Genomic DNA, 20,278 nt, shown 5'->3' on the forward strand with positions numbered 1-20,278 from the left:
CCAGGGACCCCTGTCTTGGTTCTCAGCTTTTCATCAGGGCGTATTTTCTTCCTGATGAGAGGAAATACACCTGGTCCTGGACCTTGGTGTATGGCATCAGACAGGGTCTTGGGGCCCTGGGGAGTCTCAGGATAGAGGCTCTGTCTCTTGGGCAAGGCCAGCTGTTTATTTGGCTCCACAAGTGTTGATGTTTCTCCCATCCACTGCATCTTCCACGAGGGAGATGTGGTAATCGGTGGATAGGGTGAAATGAGAGATGCAGCCCACGAGGCCTCTCATGTACTGCCTGTTGGTGTGCAGAGCAATTTCCTTCATTCCACCTGCCAAGAAGCAAGAGAGAGATGGGGTGAGCAAAGTGGAGGTGTTGGCAGCAGGAGATCTTGCCTGCCTACTGATCAAGACATATCCTGGTTGGTAGGACCAAGTATGTGATGGCTATGGATCCCTCGACCTGCTCCATGTATTTCACCTCCTCATTTTATCACTATCCTTGAAGGAACAGGTTGATCTAGCTCAATTTGACACACAACCAAAGATTATAAATATGCACATGTTTGATTTCTGCCCCAATTTACCATGTTGAAACCAAGCAGCATTTAGTAAATGTTGAAACATATAACATCATATAACATATAACATCAACAAAATGTAGTATATAGTTAGAGGTGATGTCACCTTAAACCAAAAGAAATATACTGATGTTAAGTTCACTTTTAGACAATATTACATGAATAAAAAGATATATTTTTATTTGTACATGTGTCCTCACATACTAATAGAACCACTGATCCCCTAATTGATTATAAGCCATTTACAAAAATAGGACGTGTTCTATTCTTTAAGGGGCCAGAAAGATGGATCTTCCTTCCTCAGAAATAATTCATAGCGTTATATTTAGCAGATTCTCATTCTATGAACAAGACAAGCATGGTTTTCCTAGTGGATTGGTCCAAAGCACAGAAGCATGTAAGTGAGTCGTTTCCTGTCCTTTCATCCCTGAGTCAGAAGTTCAGAAGAATGGAATATTTGGAGAGCTTCCTGATTTCCAGGTATTTATTCCAGTAAAGTGTACAACCCCAGCATGACAGAGGACTAACAAGAAAAGCACTGGGCTGATTTAGATTTGGTCCACGGTCACTTACCCACATACAGGGCTCCATTGATGTTGAGTTGCCTCATCATGCCGGGAGACTTGCCTGTCCTGGCTCCATAATCATCCACGGTAATCTTTCCTGATTGGCCATCTCTATTAAAAACCAACATACACACCATTTCTAGAATTCAGTCATTAAAAAAAAAGAAAGTACGAAAGTTCCTACAGTGTGCCAGATACTATGCTATGCAATGGGACTGCAAAAACCAAATCCAAACCCAAACCAAGTGAAATAAAACAAAACCCCAAATACTTGGCTGTCAGGAGTTCACAGTCTACCAGGGAAGACAAAATATCAAATTGCAAATGACAGTGTGGTGCCGCCACTCCATGGTGGAATGTGAGGATGCTTGGAATTACATAAGAGGAGCCCCTAACCTAGACTAGGCAGAGGGCAACTACTGGAGAGAGTCAGGAAAAGGTTGGCAGAGGTGATTCTGTCTGAGATGAGTCTGGATACTGGGTAAGTGAGATGAAAGAGAAGGCAGATGCAACAGAAGTAGCAACAGCAAAGAGAAAACATGAGGGGGTGGCTCAGACTGAGCAGAGAGACTGATGTGGGTGAGATGAGAGTGGCAAAAGATGAAGCCGGAAGTAGATGGTGAAGGGTGTTATAAGGACTTTTGAATTTGTCTTGAAGGTGAAAGGGAGCCAGAGAAGAACTTAAAAGTGAAGTCAAAGAAGGGGTGGTGGCAAAATGGGAGACATGTTGAGGCACATGGAGCTAGGATGTTATACTAATTACAATGGGAACCCAAAGAAACAGTTTTTGCAAGTACAGAATTATTCTTGGGGAGGAAGAACAATGTCCTAGAAGTCTCTAAAGGATCCACAAAACCCCAAAGTGACTCTAATGACAGGAGAGGGGAGATAGTTATCTGAGGTAAGGATGTTCATCTTTGCAGTATTTTCTTTTTATATCATTCATCTTTTTACTTTCTTTCTTTTTTTAAAGAGGGCACGTGCATGCTCATCAGAGAGAGACAGAGAAAAAGAGAGGAGAAAGTAGAAAGTATACTTCACCCCCAGGGGATTGTCATGCCACAATTCCTTCTCTTCCATTGCTCCCTCCTTTTGGAATTTTGGACATGCATGCACAAATACCTGGTATGTTTCTCAAGTCATGGGGTCTAGGATTTGAACTGCACAGTCAGTCATGTGAGATGTGACTGCCTTAACCATCAGGCCACAGAGGTGGTTCTATCTTCACAGTTTTCTAAGATGGTTTCAAATCTATCTGGTCCCATGAACCTTCTTCAGGCAAATACATCTGCTTCTATAGTGCTTGGGTGGACCAACACAGGACTCACTTCTTTATAGCAACTCTTCTGGCACTGGGCTTTATAGAACATCCTCCTGTTCTGTCCTCATTCTTGAGAGCACACTCTGCTTTGGAAATGCTTCTTAGAATCTGAACGCTGTATGAGCAATGCTCCCAGCAACTAAGCTTGCCTGCCTTGCCTTTTTTCTCTTCATTACTCTAAAATATCCCATTTCCCCCCACTTATTCTATTCCATCACATTTACAAAATTTTCCTATTTTATACTTCTGAAATAAAGTTATGCTTTATAATCTTAATTTTGACATTAGGTTATATGGGGGGGGGAACAATACACAACGTACTTCTTCATCACGTTTATTACTTATTGGCCCATTAGAAGGTGAAATCATCCAGGTAAGGATGTTAGTTTTATTCAGTGATGTAGCTCACGTGTTTGGAATAGTCTCTGGCTCGTGATAGTAGACAAATGAACAAGTGAATTTGGGGAGCTTCAGTTTCTTCATCTGAACTGGAAATAATTCTGCCCATCGCCAAGACTCTGATGGAGATCAGATATTATTGCATGCAAAGCACAGAGCTTGATACTTGATATATATCTTGCTCTATAAAAACTGGTAGAGAAATGTGTTGCCATTTTCCTCAATATTGTCATCATAGGATCATTTTTATCTATAAAGTGAAGATTATAAAACCTAAGGTGCTACAAATATTAATTGAGATAAAGTATGTAAATTACCTAAAGATGTTTAATAAATGAGAATTTGTTTTTTTCTTTTCTGCTAGGATTAATGCCTACAAGACTAGCATTACCCAGAGCAAGATAATATACAAAACAAGGTTTCCTGGGAGGGTCTCCTCTTCACTGATGCCCCTATATAAGACCGATGGCTTGCTACAGAGAATGAAGGTGTCCACTCAATGCTTCTTGCCATAGTTGATATCCATGGCTTTGACCCAGTTCCTTCTTAGATCTATTATATCATCCCTTATAGGCCTCTCTGCTCATAGCTCACAATCTTTGCTTCAATCCTCCCAACTATCCCGTTCCCAGACTGGGCTCCTTCTGTTCAGCTATCACTGCAACCTATGATTCACTAGGATAGATAATCAATGGTCTTAGTGAAAAGAGCCAATTCTACTGAGCCATCTTCCAGGTGCCAAACTCAACACTCTGACTATGGAAGTTCTAGGGGAACATTCCACTACCATATCCCTCCCAAACACCTAAAACCCTAGTTTCTGGTGGGCTATATTGGGTGGGTGCAGTGGAAAGGGTTATAATTTTGACTCTGTCCACACATACTTGTAGAGTCTTGGGAAAGTAATTTAACATTGGTTTCCTTAGATGTCTAGGAATCACCTGACATCCCTACCAGTGTGCATCTTGATATACTCACTCAAACCACAAACAACACTCTGAAGGTTAAAAAAATTCTTCCACAATCTGTGAGTATTCTACTAACTGTCCCTACATGAGGAAACTGAGAGCAGGATATTCCCTGATGTTCCTGGAGTGAAGACCCTATGTATCAAATGTAGTTGGAGGTTAAAAAATGCAAACATTTTGTATTCCTTTAGATGTTTCTGTACAATCTGATTAAAAATAGACAAGAGGGAAGTAAGGAACTGAGAAGCCACATAGTTTGAGTACTTTGAGGTTAGATTGGCCTCTATGCATTTTGACTTACATTCTACAACATATTTGAGATCCAAGCCTGTAAATATTCATTACGGGAACATATTTATTTCTACAATCAGGTAGAATTGGGGCTCCATCAAAATCACTATCTCAAGGGATTTTTAGGCCACCTACACAGGTAATAAACATAGATCTTTCTCTGTATCCTTACACCTACTTTAGGGTATCAAAGGCAGGCACAGTGGCTTGTGAAGAGGCTTGACAAGGCTCTTTCTTCCATGGCCTATATGTGAGTTGAGTGGGAAAATGATCATGGTGAGCCTCATGCATCAAGTCTCATGGCTTCACCCACTGACCTATCCAGAAAGAGTTACAGTAAATTCTCAGAGATGCTGCTTGGCTTACCTCTTCCTGGGATCTCATCTAACATGCAGTGTTGACATGTCTAAGTTTGGGCCTACTATTTGGTTTCTGAAAATATATTGTAAGGGAAATGGCTACAGGTAGTAAAACCATAAAGAACAGTGAAAGAACAATTCTCTCTAAATTCATCAAAAGTCAGGGTAGTGATCACCTCTGTATGGGGGACGTGTATAATTGGAGCTTGGAACTGGGTGAATACCTACACACAGCTTCTAATGTTCAGGTAATAGGAAAAAATCAACAGTTGGCAATTGCCTACACAATGAGATTTTGAAGCATTCTTTAAAATCCACATATCCTGAAACCCCCATGTCACTACATAGTGATACCCTACTACAGTTTAGCCCAAAACAGTTCTTTCTCCAAAAGGTCATTGTTGAGTAAGGACTTGAGGGTTCAGTCTCTCAGGCCTGTCCATGTCAGAGGAGGACACAGGTGTAAGTTAGTAGCAATACGCCCTGAATCAGGAGGACTAGAAGAGCAGGCAAGGGTGGGGAACAGGATAGTGAAACTCAAGGGGAATTGGACACCACATCCCACTCTTGCTTAGCCCCAGCTCTGTCTCATGCTATGGTAGAGACTCACCGAACAGCCTTGACTCGGTGCCACCGACCGTCATTGAAGGAGCCATTCACCATAATGGATGCCACACCACTGCCCAGGTTATAGCTAAAGGTATGGGAGAAGAAAAATGCAAAACCAGAGTAAAATGCTGAGGCTCAGGCAGACACCCATTCACAAATGATTGTCATCACAAAAGTTCTTTGAGAAGAATGTGGTTTCTAACACAAAATAAAACAATTATATAAAATGTGTTTGGGGTCAGCTGGTGGTGTAGTGGTTAAGGTGACTGCATCCCACACGGCTGACTATGCAGTTTGAGTCCCAGACCTGGCAGCTTGAGTGCCCAAAATCCCAAAAGGAGAAATGGCAGAGAAGGGATTATTGTATGACCATTTTCCATGGGAGGTGCCTTCTCACTTTTCCTCTCACACCCTCTCATTCTGTCTTTCCTGTCCCTGTCTGGTGAGTGTATGTGCCCTCCAGCCAAAAAAAAACAAAAAAAAAAAGTGATTGGTTTCCAGATTGGTGCAGGAATAATTAAAGTTCTTAATCGTGGTAAAATATACATAATGCTTACCATTTAACCATTTTTAGTGTCCCATTCAGTAGTATTAAGGGTATTCATACTGATGTGCATGCAGTCCCCAGAACTTTTCTCAATCTGGCATGGCAAAACTATATATCTTTTAAATAAGGACTCCTCATTCCTCCCTACTCCTCGTCCTTGACAACTACCCTTCCGCTTTCTGTTTCTAGGGATGTGATGGTTCTAAATACTTCATCTAAGTGGATTCATGTAGAATTTGTCTTTTCATGACTGGCTAATTTCACTTTAGCTTAATGTAATCAGGGTTATTTTTTCCGCCTTAGTCCTCTTATATGGAAGCATCAATATTTTAGTATTAGCAACAACCAGAAGGGCTATCATTTGCAAAATGCTGAGCTGGATTGAATAGTGTCCCTCCAAAGTTCACATCCACAGATGAAGTTCACGTCTACCTCAGAAGGTGACCTTATTTGGAAATAGGGTCTATGTACATATGAAGATGAAGTTGTAGTGAATTATGGCAGCCATAAATCCAGTATCACTGGAATTGTTAAAGAAGAGGAGATTTAGACACACAGATGGAGGCACACAGTGGAGCACACTATGTGAGGATGGAGGCAGAGACTGGAGTGATGTATCTACAAGCCAAGGAATGCCAAGGACTGCCAGCAAACCACCAGATCTGGGAGAGAGGGATGGAACAGATTCTCCCTCACACCCTTCAGAAGGAACCAACCTGGAAAAACATTGCATTTTGGATTTCAAGCCTCCAGAAATGTGAGAGGGTGGATTTCTATTGTTTTTAGCCACTGGATTTGTTTTAATTGTTACCACAGCCCTAGGAAATGAATACATGTGTTTTCATTTTTTTTGTTTGTTTGTTTTAAATGAGAACACCGCAAATACTGCAGAGTAAGCTAAGCCCCAAAGAGATCACGGGAATTTACCTAATATCACAAAGTTAATGTGTAGAACTTGAACTTGGTGAATTCTCTTCCCTCCCATCCCCCAACTGATTGTGCAATCAAGTCTACCTCAAAGCTTCCTATTTTCTATTTCAGTTTCCAGATGCCCCAGTAGCCTTAGGGTATCAGAAAACATGAACATGTTTACCACAGAGAAATACCCCTCTTAATCCAGTGGTCATTCAATTATTCTAATTTAATTCAACTCAACAATTATTTAGTGAGTGACTACTCTACCCAGGCATTGGGCCAAATATCTAGATCTTCCCTTGATAATATAATCAAACCTATGTAATCATGCGTTTTGTAGGGCAATATGTTTGACCTAGGACTATTCTCTCCTCATCTTATAAGAGGAAGTGTCTCTCCTTTATTGCCTAAGAAATAGTAATGTTAGGAGAAAATCTGAATTAGTTACTGAGCACACACATACACTTATTTAAGAACAAGAATAGAAAGTGCTTGGCTTTCTTTTCTTCTGTACTTCTTTCTCCTAGAGAATGCACAAAGTTCCTTCAATAATAGAGGTCAGTTACATGGCTGGTTGACATTTTACCAAGAATAGAACTTGGGGTCACTTCACAAATCATGACACAAAGCTGCCACTCTGACCCTGAAAAATCCACTGTTTTCTAGCAAATTTTCCCACATCAAATACCTCCTTATAAAAGCAGCCTAGAAGTGGAATTTTCAGATTTCATGAACTGGTGACCAAATGCTTACTAAAGAAATGAGTGAGTATGAGGTAGGGCTAGGAGCTGGTTGGCATAAATTTAACCGAATTATTAGCTACAGCTTTTCTGAGTGGTAGCACGGGGTGACAGAAAGCATGGACACTCCGATTGGACTGATCTGCCTTGATCACAGTCTTACCAATTGACTAGCTCTGTGATTAGGGGCACTTTGTTTCATTGGAGCCTGAATTTCTTCATCTATAAAATGGGAATAATAATACCCTGCTTGACGGGTCATAGGTAATTCTAAATTAACACATTTAAGAAGCACATACCACCCCAGATAAATGAAGCACTTGGTACAGCCTGTATATGAGGTTGTACCCCGAGGAACTAGTAGGACAGAGGAAGTTGACACCGAGAGGCAAATTAATAAAGCCTCTCTAAGGAGAGTAGCCATGTGTGAGAGTAAACCAACAGGCTGTAAATATGTAACCAGAGGTCAGGAACACTCAACCTAAGAATCAAGGTGACCTGGGTGTAATCGCAGGGAGGCTGGGCTGGAATGCGACTGTAATCCAGTAAATGGAAACATTTTCAGTTTTGTTAGACCTTTTTTGGCCAAAAGGTGGGCTTCTTCTTTCTGTTCCCCAGCCTGACAACTCTCCTGTTCATGCGAAGAGCCAGAATGTGCTCAAGGAGAGTCAACACTGAGTCCAGCAGAGAACAATCCCGCCTGCACTGCAAGTGGAGCAGCTCATTTGGTTTCTCCAAGGCCTGACTCACTACTCTCCACTCTCTCTGATTTCAGATCCTCCAAACAACCTCCTGACTCTTCAGACACACTAATCCTCACTCTGAAATAGTTCCCTCATGTATATAATAATAGATGACCAAGAATAGTGTTTACCATCACCGGAAGAGGGATGAAGGAGACTTTTTGGCTGGAAATGTTCTCTATCTTGCTCTGGGTGGTAATGATGCAATGTTTACATACTTTAAAGTTTATAAAACTGTACACTGAATATAGTGCACTGCACAAAGTTATGTCTCAAATATAAACAGATAAAAACAAACAAATGAATTTGGTTTCTCTACCGATGTCTTGTAAGTCTGGCTACCACTCATAGGTTATCCTGAGTATTCAGTCTTGTGTGCACTAACAGCTGTGAGGCTGAGTACCAAGGTGGGCCACCAGGAAATGCTGTCATACCCTTTTGGAAATGACTTGGCCACCTTAAGCCTTCACTTTTAGTCCTGTCCCCTTTAAACTGTAGCACAGGGCACTTCACTAATGTAAGACTCTTTCTCTTTGTCTATTAATGAAAATGTCATAAGCTCAAAATTAGTAGGAAAGATTGCCAGTCAAGTATTGTTCTCAAACCCACCTGGTAGGGTTTATGCTGATGTAGGAAAGGTCTTCAAAAAGTTAGTGGAAGATGCATATTATCAAAAGACTTAGGCATAGATTTCCGAATTTGGGGCACAAAATAAACTCATACTTTAATTCTATTTTTCCACAAACTTTTTGAAATCTTCTCATATAATCACATAAAACAAAATGAAACAAAATAAAAACAAAAAGCAAAGTAAAAAAACATACTCAATTTATTTGAGCACTTCGATTTCTTTCTTTTTTTTTTTGTTCAATCTTGCCTCAGAACTATAAATAACTTTTTATTTTTAGGGGGACCTTTTTGGATAGAATTTTGTTACTCTTCCTTCTTTAGTAGATGGTATTTGAGCACTAAGTTAGGAAAACAATCAGCAGTTAGGTAAAAAAATAAAGTCAAGGAAGTTGAGAGTATATTTTACTATAATAAAGTACCTATTTTGTTGGCTTTGGACCTGAATTAAACACCAAAACCTCAAAATTGATTTGTCTACCCCATAAAACACTATACTCTTAAGCCTGCACTGATGGAAGCTCCTCTGGGGCAGTACCCATATCTTATTGAAAATAACAATGACTACTAGACACATTCTTCACTCTTAGAAAGTATCATACTTGGTAGTCAAAACAGCATGGTATTTGCACAGAAACAGACAGGTGGACCAATGGAACAGAATATGTTCCCCAAAATAAATTCCCAAACATACAGTCAACTCATTTTTGACAAGGAGTATCAGTCAATCCACTGGGAAAAGGAAAACTTCAGCAAATGGTACTGGAAAAACTGAATTTCCACATGCAGAAAGATGACGCTGAACCCCTACCTCTCACCTTTGACAAAAATCAACTCAAGGTGGATCAAAGATCTAAACCTAGGACCACAAACTATAAAACTGCTCTTGGGAAACATTGGGGAAACTCTGGGAGACACTGGGGTAAGCAAAGATTTCTCAAATAAGACCCTGAAAGCACAGTCGATAATCCCCAAAATAAACAAGTGAGATTACATCAGATTAAGAAATTTCTGCATGGCAAAAAACACAGTAAATAAGTGGCTGGTAACAAGAATATATAAGGAACTCAAGCAGTTGTTCCAAAAAAAGATTATCAACCCTATTAAAAGATGGGAGAATGAGTTAAAAAAAAAAAAAAAAAACACTCTCTACAGATAACATATGAAAGCCAAAAGCCATATGAAAAAAAATGCTCAACATCCCTCATTGTAAGGGAAATGCAGACCAAAACAATGAGATACCACCTAACCCCAGTCAGAATGACTAAGATTAAATAAAACAAACAAACAAACAAAAACAACAAATGATAAGTGCTGGCAGAGGTGTGGTGAAAGGGGAACTCTCTTACTCTGTAGGTGGGAATGTAAATTGGTCCAGCCACTGTCGAGAACAATCTGGAGATTCCTCAAAAATCTACAAATAGAACTACCATATGATCCAGCAATCCCACTCTTTGGTATCTACCCAAAGGACAGAAGAATTCTTAATCGGCAAAGTGCTTGCACATTGATGTTTATTGCAGCACTATTCGCAATTGCTAAGAGATGGAACCAACCCAAATGCCCACTATCAGATGAATGGATTAAAAACTGTGGCACATATACTCTATGGAATACTATTCAGCCATAAAAAAAAAAAACTCACCACCAACAAAACCCTAGCTTTTGACAGAAAGTGGAAGAATATAAAAGATTTACTGATGAGTGAAGCAAGCCAGGCTATGAAGGAGAGACATTGTATGTCCCCACTTAATATATACTGAGAGTCTGCACTCTATTTCTAAAACTGATTGATTAAAGGATATAGAAACACAGTAAATGGATGTGAATACCAGATATAGTGTGTGTGAAAGAGGAGGGTCTGAGGAAGGACATTTAGAAGAAAAATAGAGAGACAAATCATTAATGGATTAATTTTATAGTTTTATCAGTTTGACCTGGGAGAAATGTTCACATGTTGAAATATTCACTTATAATCTAAATAATGTGATTGAATGTATAAAGAAATATTTAAAAAACGATGGGGGGAAGTCATGGCAGATGATGATGCAGTGGTAGTGCAATGGGACATACATAAGAAGGTCCCTGGTTCATATCCCAAGCCCTCTGTACATGTCAGGCATGCATGCACATCCCTGTGATATGGGATGGCTGGGGTAAATCATGGTATGAAGACCCCACTGAAGGTTAAATTCATTTTGAAAAATAAAAATAACAATGGCAATAACGATAGCTCAATTTTATGAAGCAATTATGTTGTGCTAACTTCTCACATAATGTTCTCTCTCTATGGTAGGAGCTTCTAGAACCCAGGAAGCATTTGACCAAGGATAACATTTTTTATTATCAATATCACTAATAACCAGCTCTGCCACCCTGCACTAAGCTAAATTAATTAATTCATTTAATCCTCACAGCAAATATTTGCCTTCTAGAGATGAGGGGACTGAGGAGTAGAGAGGTTAGATAATTATATGAGATTAGAGAGCCATGGGGATCAAATTTGTCTTTGGAACTAGCTGGGGTGCTTGTTTCCAATCAGATCCTGGCCACCTGTGTCTGCTCCATCAGAATCTTGGAGACAGGCCCAGGAATCTACCTTTGCAATGAGCTCCCTGATGACTCTCTGTATGCTGGCATTTTCAAATCACCAGCCTGCCTTATAATCCCTCTATCTTCAGCTTACCATGGGCTTTCACACATCTGTTCAGGGTAAATCGATGTGGTAGAATAACTACCTAGATAAATGGAATGTATAGAGCCATAAAAACATGGCTTCAGGCCAGTAACAGGTGCAAATGTCTGCCTTGGCCTGGGTTAAGCAATGTGTCTTACATGGAGTGGAACCAGAACTCCAGGATTAGAAGAAAAACCCAGGGCCAACTTTCAGAAACCTGAGAAAGACATGGCAACAAGAGAAATAAGTCTGGAATGGGACTGGACAGTGGCACAGCAGTAACACAATGCTCTTGAAGGCTGACCCTCATAGGAAAGTTCCAGGTTTGTGTCTGGAGACCTCCCTGTATGTGCCAGATGTGCTCATGATTTGGAGCTGGTTGAAGCTGGGGGTGAATAGTGGAGTGAAGACCCTGTTAGGTGCTAGTCTTTTTGCCCTCTCTATTTCACTTTCCAATTCTCTCATTCATAGGAAGAATAAATTAATTAAAAGAAAGAAGTATGACCAGTGTGAAGGGGAGCCGTTAGAGCATGCCAAGGAGGTAGGCTGGGGGTTCTCCAGGGACTGGGTATGAGAGCTAGTGGGAATTGTGGGGAAGCCCCAAAGAGACCCAGTTTCCCTAAAGAGCTAGAGTGGGTAGAGAATAGAATTTAGCTGGCAATTCAGAGGGGAAGTTGAGCCATCCCACTCACAACTGTTCCATACTGCTCCAGTTCCCTTTTCTGGGCACAATCAAGTACTTGAGGCCTTGGTGAGGTTAACCACAGGAAAACCACAAGAAAATGACTTTGAGGCAGCCAGCCTGAATCTGGGGTGTGAAGAGCACTGCGTTTAACCTCTGGGTAAGTGAGGAGGGTGGCCAGAGTTGGTGAGAAGCTGCCTCTTAGTTGCTAGCATCTAGCCTACAGTTTTTTAAAAATCCCCAACAATCACAGGATTGAATCATTTAGCATGCTCTGTTGTTTCGAGCCAGAATAATGTTGGACAAGTGACATTTCCTCTCAAAATGCCTTTTATTCAAATGGAAAAGATCTATGTTATTCTACTCTGGGTATCAGTAATCCAAGCACATGACCAGCAGAAGTCCCAGAATTAAGTTTTCATCTTTGTTCAGTTAATTCTCCCTTGCCTATTTCAGTTCCAATTAATTTCCTATCACTCAGTGAACATTTGTGTGAGTCACCATAGGGGAGATTGAAGAAGTAAAAGCCAGAGAAATGCCTGCCCAGGAGCAGAGGGTTAGGAGACCAGGCAGAGGTTCTCCAATATGAGCAGACCGTAGAATCACCTGGACAATGGTTACAACACAGATTTCTGGGCCCATCACAGTGTTTCTGATTTAGTAGGTCAGGGGTGGGTCCTGAGGTTACACATTTTAACAAGTCCCCAGGTGATGCTGACTGAAGCTGCTGGCCCGGGGACCACAGCTTGAAAGCCACTCATCTAGATGAGCACTTTCTAACCTCCAGTGAGGATGTGTCTCTAGACACGATCTCTTATTTATTTATTTATTTGGAGAGATTTTTTGTTTGTTTGTTTTTGTTATAGGGTGCATGCGCTCGTCAGGAAGACAGAGAGAGACAGAGATACAGAAAGCAAGAAATCACCCCCCAGGGGGGATGGCCACACCGCAATCCCTTCTCCTCTAGTCTCCTCTCGGGATCTTGGGCATGCACGCACATGTGCCCAGTGTGAGTTTAAACCACTGGGTCTGGGACTCGAACCGCAGTCGGCTACATGGGAGTTCAGAGACAGAGCCCTTAAGTCAGCTGCTGGCCCCTAGATGCAGAGTTTTTTCATATTACACAAAAACTGTCCCTGCTTCTTATAAATGCACCCATTCTGATGGGAAGAAGGGCAGGCAAAATTGTAATTCTTTTTTTCTTTTTTTCTATTTTATTTATTTATTTATTTATTTTGAAGAGGTTTTTTTGCTATAGGTCACATGCGCTCACCAGACAGGCAGAGAGAGACAGAGAGACAGAAAGCAAGAAATCACCTCCCAGTGGAGATGGCCACACCACAATCCCTTCTCCTCCATTCTCCTCTCGGGATCTTGGGCACGCACGCACACGTGCCTGGAGTGAGTTTAAGCCACCAGGTCCAGGACGCGAACTGCGGTCGACTACATGGGAGTCCAGCGACATAGCCATTATGCTAACTGCTGGTCCCAAAATTGTAATTCTTTAACTACTTCATACCCACCCATTTGGCAAATTTGAGAGCAGTCTAAATTCATTTAAAAGAGATAACTGACTTATCGATATCACCCAAGAAGTAGCTGCAAAAGTTCCAATGTTGGGCCAACCCATTAGCTTAGTGGTTAAAGGAGCTGGATCCCACATGGCTGACCATGGTTCAAATCTTAGCTCTGGCAGCTTGAGAAACATACTGGGTGCATGTGCATATATGTCTAAAATCCTGACGAGATAGAGAAATGGATAAAGGATCTTAGTATGACCACACTCCATTGGGAGGGGGTTTTCTCCTCATTCCCCCCACCCCTTTTCCATCTCTTGGAAACAAATGTATTCTCTGGCAAATAAAAATAAAATTCAAAGATAGATCAATCTGTACTTTGTTATTTTTCATGGCAGAGCATTGGAAAGCAGACGTTCTCCTTCCCAGAGCTACACAGCCCAGAGGAGAAGCAGGATCAGAATGAGAAGCCATGGCTCCTAGAGTTTGGCTCTCCAGATCTTCCTGAGATGGTGAGTATTGAGCTAAGCCTGTGCTTCCATGCTTCGCAGGATCTAGGACCTATTTCTATTCCTTCCTAATGTCTGAGTGGGGCACATATGGGAGTCACACACAAGAACAGGGGTCACAGAATTGTTCTGTGAAGGACCAAATAGTAAATGTCTTAGGCTTTTCCATACATTTTCTATTGAACCTTATTGCAGTGTGCCATTGTAGCATGAACATAGTCACAGACAATATATAATTAATGATATAGCAGTATCTCAATAAAACTTTATTTTAAAAAATGGGTGGTGGGCCAGATTTGGTTTCCAGGCCATAGTTTGCTGACTGCTGCCTTAGAAGATGGAGGAGTGCTGGAAAGAAAGACCAGGACCTTCCAGTAAGCCTGGAGCTTCCGGCTGCAGTCATTTCCAGCAGACCATATTTTGGCTCACTGCACTGTCTGAGAAACATTGCAAGGTGCTCCTGAAGGCAGCTGGAGGGGGAGTTACCTGAACACCAGTGCTCCATCCCGAAGGCCCAATGAAATGAAGTCACTGTTGGATTTCATGGGGCTGTCTCCCCGCCACATCAACAGGCCATCCTTGGAAGTCGTCCTAAACCTCATGAATGCATTTGATCTTGATCCTGACACCCTGGAGGAAATACACAGGCAAATCCACCAAATCAGCCACTGACATCTGTTTCCAAATAATCCCAGTTTCATCTGTCAGTCCTGAGCAACCAGGTGTAAAGATAATTTGCTATTTCTAACACTTACTTCCAGAAAATTAGAAACAGTATCACCTGGGGCCAGCAGGGGGCATGGTAGTTAAGGCACTGGACTCCTACATGGCCAATGGCAGTTAGAGTTGTCAAGACCCAGCAGCTTGAAAATCACACCAGGAGCATGTGTGTGCATGCCTAAAATCCCAGGAAGAAAATAGAGGAGGGACTGCGGTATGGCCATTCTCTGTAGGAGGGTGATTTCTCACTTTCCCTCTTACTGTTTTTTTTCTCTCTTTGGGGAGCACAAGCACCCTTTGGTAAAAACCTTAAAAAATGTATCGGTAGTATCACCACCACGAGTCAGATCACAGTCTGAAAGTCCGGACTGTTCACTTGGCAGCAGTGCCTTCCTCCCCCAAGCACTGTGAACTTCCGGGAGCGAGTGCTAAGTCACAGTAAGCAAAGCTCGGGCCAGTGCCACCGTCGCAGGCTCTACTTCCTACACCTCTTTTCCTTCCTTCGTGTTCTATGACACATTCTCCAGCAGAAAGTGAGTTTTCTATTGACAATTGCCAAAAGGCTCAAGTCAGCAGCCTTCCTGGGCTGTGATCATGGCTGTGGGTGGCTGGCTTTGGTCAGGAATGACTGGACAGGGAATGGAGTCTTAGACAAAGAAGATGATTTGATGGACTCATGGCCCAGAAGGGAGTTGGGGCACAGTCAGAATGAAGAGAAACAGAAAGCTGTGAGGAAAGGAGGGAGAGCTTGGGCAGGATGAACTACAGGCCCGTCAGCCATGACTGGGACTATGTTCATGCGTTTGCATGCTCTTATCAATTCTTGGAATAGGTTAGTTCAGAAATTCATTCTCACTAATGTGAGTGGTGTTTTTCTATCACAGGGAAAAAGGCAAGCCTGAGGTTCTTCTATTTGCAAAGTAAAAGACAGGAGTAAAACATAATTTAATATTGCTACTAATACAACATTATTAGAAAAGTTTCTTTTTCTGTTCTCCTACCATTTGTACTATCCTTCTTACCTGGATCTGGAGCTGTGGAATGTATCCAATAGTGAACAGTAGAGGAGACTTTGGTTTAGGCTTCCCAGAGTCTGATCTAGACAGGAAGAGATTGGGTTTGCCTCTCCCAGGCAGAGCCTCAGAGTAGTGAGAAAGGAGGGAGATCCATCAGGCCAGGTACAGGGCAAACCAGCCCTGGCCAGTTCCCTAGAGATCTGCTTGACCAAACTTTTGCTATAGATTCTTTCCTTCCTCCACTTGCTTTGGGTATATTAATGGCATAAGCCAATCATGGTGCTTCCATTTTTCTTGCCAATGATTAGCGGTGATCTGGGACCAGCAAATGGGGTAATGGCTACGTTGCTGGACTCCCATGTGGCTGACCGCGGTTCGTGACTGAAACCTGGTAGCTTAAACTCATACCAGGCGCATGTGCGTGCGTGCCCAAGATTCTGAGAGGAGAATGGAGAAGGGATTGCGGCATGGCCATCCCCTTTAGCGGCTGATTTCTCACTTCCTGTCTCTGTCTTTCTGGCGAGTACACATGCCCTATAGCAAAAACCTCTCCCCCCCAAAGAAAAAAAAAAGATTAGGAGTGGTCAAAGTGACTCACTTTTGTCCAATAAGATAGTGAAAATTTACCAGGAGAATTCTAGGGAAGAAAGAGTCATAAGAAAAAAGTTCTTTTTACTTTTCAGTGGATATAGCCCTACTTTATCATCATATTGTGGGCAGCTGGGGAGTGGCCTCAGGAGACTATGCTTAGGATAACAAGGCAGAAATATGAATGAGATTTACATCTTTTATACTTTTCTTGGAGAGTTTTTTTTGCTATAGGGCACGTGTGCTCACCAGAAAGACAGAGAGAGACAGAAAGCAAGAAATCACCCCCCAGGGGGGATGGCCACACTGCAATCAATTCTCTGTTCTCCTCTTGGGATCTTGGGCACGCACGTACACGTGCCCAGCATGAGTTTAAGCCACCGGGTCCGGGACTAGAACCTCATTCGACACATGGGAGTCCAGTGACATAGCCATTACACTAACTGCTGATCCTGAGATTTACATCTTTTATAATACAGTTGGTTCTCTGAATTAGTAAACTAAGCATCCAGCTTAAGTCTGGACTGCTTGTTATGTGACATAATAAATACCCTTCATGTTGAAGACATTTTAAGCCAAGTTTTCTGTTACTTGCTATTAAAGGCATTGAAATTAAACAGACCCTGAACTCAACTTCACACACATGCATATGTACCTACATGTACATACATACACACAATCAGAGTTGCTCTTGCTTTGAGCCTCATGCTCCTCCTCCTCTCACTAAACTTCTATTCTGTCAAATCATGCCATGGTCTCTTACTAAGCATCAGGGGCTGAAGACAATTCACATTGTCACCGCTTCCTGGGGACAGAATGACCTTCCATTTTTGGAGAGAAAGGGCTGGAGAAGAAAGAAGATCTCTACTGGCTAGGAACCCATTTTACCTGAGTCCTTATGCCAAGACAACATAGATAAATACAACCTAGGATTAGAGAAATGAGGCAATGTCTGTCTGGTGTGTGTTCAAAGTTACCAGGGACATCCAATGCCCCAGGAAAATTTCTCTCAACCACTTTCATTCTTTGAAAAATCACCACACTCTGTCCTGTGAGCTGCATGCCTTTAGTGGAATTTGCCTTAGTCTGTTAAGATGCAGTCAACCAAAAAGGTAGGAAGATTCTAGAATGATTGTGTTGGAGGCAGAGAGAGGGATACCACACTATAAATTACAAAGAACTAGGGGAGGGAAAAGAAACTAAGAAGGGGAACTCAAAGTGTCAAAGACAAACTCAACTGGGAAATAGACCACTCCCCCAGCCTCCTCCAGATGAGGATTTTGCCCAAGGCTGCTTTCCCTCTTGCCATGTAAACAGATTATTTCAACCCAAGATCTATGACTCCAGCCCAGGGCTGGACACTCTGTCCCCAGAGGTGAAAACTATGGCTGTGACTATGAGCACGTCTCAGTGCCATGCTCCCTTATCCTCAGGAAGAGAGCTGTAAAACCTGTCTCCAAAGTGGCCAGAGTCTGAAGAGGACATCGGACCTTTGTTGGTGAAGACATGAAGTAGGCACTGACATGGAGGGGATGGATTGGGAGCTGTTTGGGTGTGGGAGCAGCCGAACCTTTCCCCTGCTGGCCCAAGTCAGAGTGGCAGGCAATGGCCCCCAAACAGCATGAAGTTAAGTGCCTTGCTCAGGGAATCACTCCTAGCCCTGGCTTTATGGGCTTCAAATTCTCACTGCTTCTCAATTCAAGTCCTGGAAACCCCAGGCTGGTCACATTACTCTCTCTAGGCCTTTTGACCAGAAAGGGTTTGGATCATTTTTTAACAGCATTTAAAAGGCTAATTTTTCAATTTTAATTTGTTTTTTTGTTTTGTTTTGTTCCAGTTTCAATGTTTATTTTGTACATTTCCCCCCTTGAGGCCATGGCTAGCTTCTTTTTTTTTGAGCATTATCTTTTGGTATGAAAGATAAGAAAAAGCCCTGGGAAAAGATACTAAGAAATATCCATCCTCCCCTCACTCCAACCCCTACCCCCAACAGGAGATAAGGAAGTTTGTCGAAGTTCATTACCTCTTGAGGATGTCAGGATTGTCATAAGTCAGGTAACTGCGACCAATAAACTGCGGGATCTCAATGGCTTCTGTGATTGCTGGGACAGAACAGAAGAGGGAGGTTACACACTTTGTGGCTCTCCTGAGTTCTGCACCCAAACACATGGCAGGACAAAGCCAAGAAAGCCAGATACTGAAATGACATTAACAACTTCTCAGCCCCTTCCCTCTTGGCAGCATACACTAGGCCAGGTTTAGGACTATCCAGCCTGATGGGCTAGAATTGGCCTCTTACCATTTTCCCTTCCCCAGGGGCTTGCAGTCACTGTCCCCGGCCTCAGCACGACTGAGAAGGTCTTGCAATGTGCTGAAACTTCGACTGTTCTCAATTATTCTTGGAAGTCAAGGAGCAGGTCCATGTGGGGAGCAGCTGGGAATAGCCCCAGATGTTCTCCAAGGGAGGCAAAGAACACAATCCCTAAACAAGGCCTACTAGGATTTCTTTATCTAAAGCTAATCTGCCCCAGATCCCCTTCGCTATGACCTCCAGGGATTGATGAAATGTGCTGGATATGGCTTTGACTCTTGTTTTTGTAAATCAGATTCCACTGTGGTATTTCACAGCATCTTTACCACAGTCCCATGAGTAACAGGGAGTATGAGGGAAGGAGAAGAGAAAAATGAGGCACAGAAAGTTTCAAAGATTTGCCCAAGTTCATACAGCTAAGAGCAATAGACTGTGCTGTGACCAGCTCTCCCAACTCCGACTCCTGGCCGCTTCTGTACTTCCCAGTGTTTTAGAAATGCAGTTTCTGGCTCCCAGTTCCTCATCCCTTTGCTGTTGTGAGAATCACCCTTCTGCACAGTTACCAAACAGATAGGTTAAGTAGATGTGTTTGGTGTCACAAGTTGGGCATAAATCTAGGAGGTTTATATGAATGCGATAATAGATAATAGATAATAGACATCTCTTTCCTCTTTGGAAAGATAAAGAAAAGTCAGTTTGAAAAATTTAAAGTAGAATAAATCTCACATTCAAAAAATTGTGCAAGATGAGAGAGAGTAAGATAGCTTATAAAACAAGTAGTAGTTTCAAGAAAATAGGAGGTTGGTGCAAAAAGGCTAAATTAAGAACTCAGCATCTACCAGGAAAAAAAAATAATTATTTGATTCTGTGAACAATGGGAGAGTTTAAACTTAATTTTTAAATAAAAAGAGAGAGCAATAATAACAAATCCAAAGGCACTGAGATCCAAAGTACAAGTTCTGATGTTGTAGGTTACCATGGCATGTTCCCAAAATCTTTTCATAGAAAAGTAAGGGGGAAAAAGGGGGGGGGGGAGGAAAGAGGAAAGAAAAGGCCGGGAAATAAAAAAACAAAGGCAGGGAACTAAACGTCTACAGAATCATTTCCAGGGTAACTATCCAAGACATTGCTTTATTGTTCTCTGAAGCGGTACAGCTGCAGCCTGGGAGACTGTTAGGGACAGAGATGAAAGGTGTTGGGCCCACCTCCAGCCACTGTCCCTTCCCATTAATGTAAGTGGGGGCTGGGGAAGGAAGTAGAACGAAGAGTGGAGTGCGCAATGGCTCGAGCACAGAAAGAAGCAGTGAACACGTGGGGAGTGTGAAAAAGGAGGAAAAACTGCATGGAGACGGGAGAAGAGCTTCGGAAGAAAAGGAGGAAGAGCCATGAAAAGAAAGAGAGGCTGGCAACCGGGCAGCCACCAGGCAAGAAAAGGAGAAAGGGAGTGGAAACAGAGAGACAGAAACAAAGAATGAAAGAGAACAAACTCAGGGGAATAGAACAGGTGGTTAAATAGAAATGAGAAGGAGGAGGATGGGGAGGGAAATCAGAGCACAGAAACGGGGGAGGCAGATGGAGGCTGGAGCTGAAAAAGGAAGGGGAAG

At 42.2% G+C, this 20,278-nt stretch overlaps 1 protein-coding gene across 2 annotated transcripts in view; it reads right to left on the reverse strand.

The window, feature by feature from the left end:
• The window catches only part of EGFLAM (EGF like, fibronectin type III and laminin G domains), a 191,857-nt gene continuing 171,579 nt past the window's right edge, over positions 1–20,278 (reverse strand). For both annotated transcript variants that reach the window (XM_006156308.2, XM_006156309.2), the window contains 5 exons: positions 18,387–18,465; positions 14,526–14,669; positions 5,084–5,167; positions 1,143–1,246; positions 1–320 (listed from right to left, as the gene is read on the reverse strand). In XM_006156308.2, the coding sequence (XP_006156370.1) occupies positions 166–320; positions 1,143–1,246; positions 5,084–5,167; positions 14,526–14,669; positions 18,387–18,465 (566 nt within the window). In that variant the 3' untranslated portion in view covers positions 1–165. The remainder of the gene's footprint in view (positions 321–1,142; positions 1,247–5,083; positions 5,168–14,525; positions 14,670–18,386; positions 18,466–20,278) is intronic.

The sequence above is a fragment of the Tupaia chinensis genome, unplaced genomic scaffold, assembly GCF_000334495.1.
Source record: "Tupaia chinensis unplaced genomic scaffold, TupChi_1.0 Scaffold000489_1, whole genome shotgun sequence".
Lineage (NCBI taxonomy): Eukaryota > Metazoa > Chordata > Mammalia > Scandentia > Tupaiidae > Tupaia > Tupaia belangeri.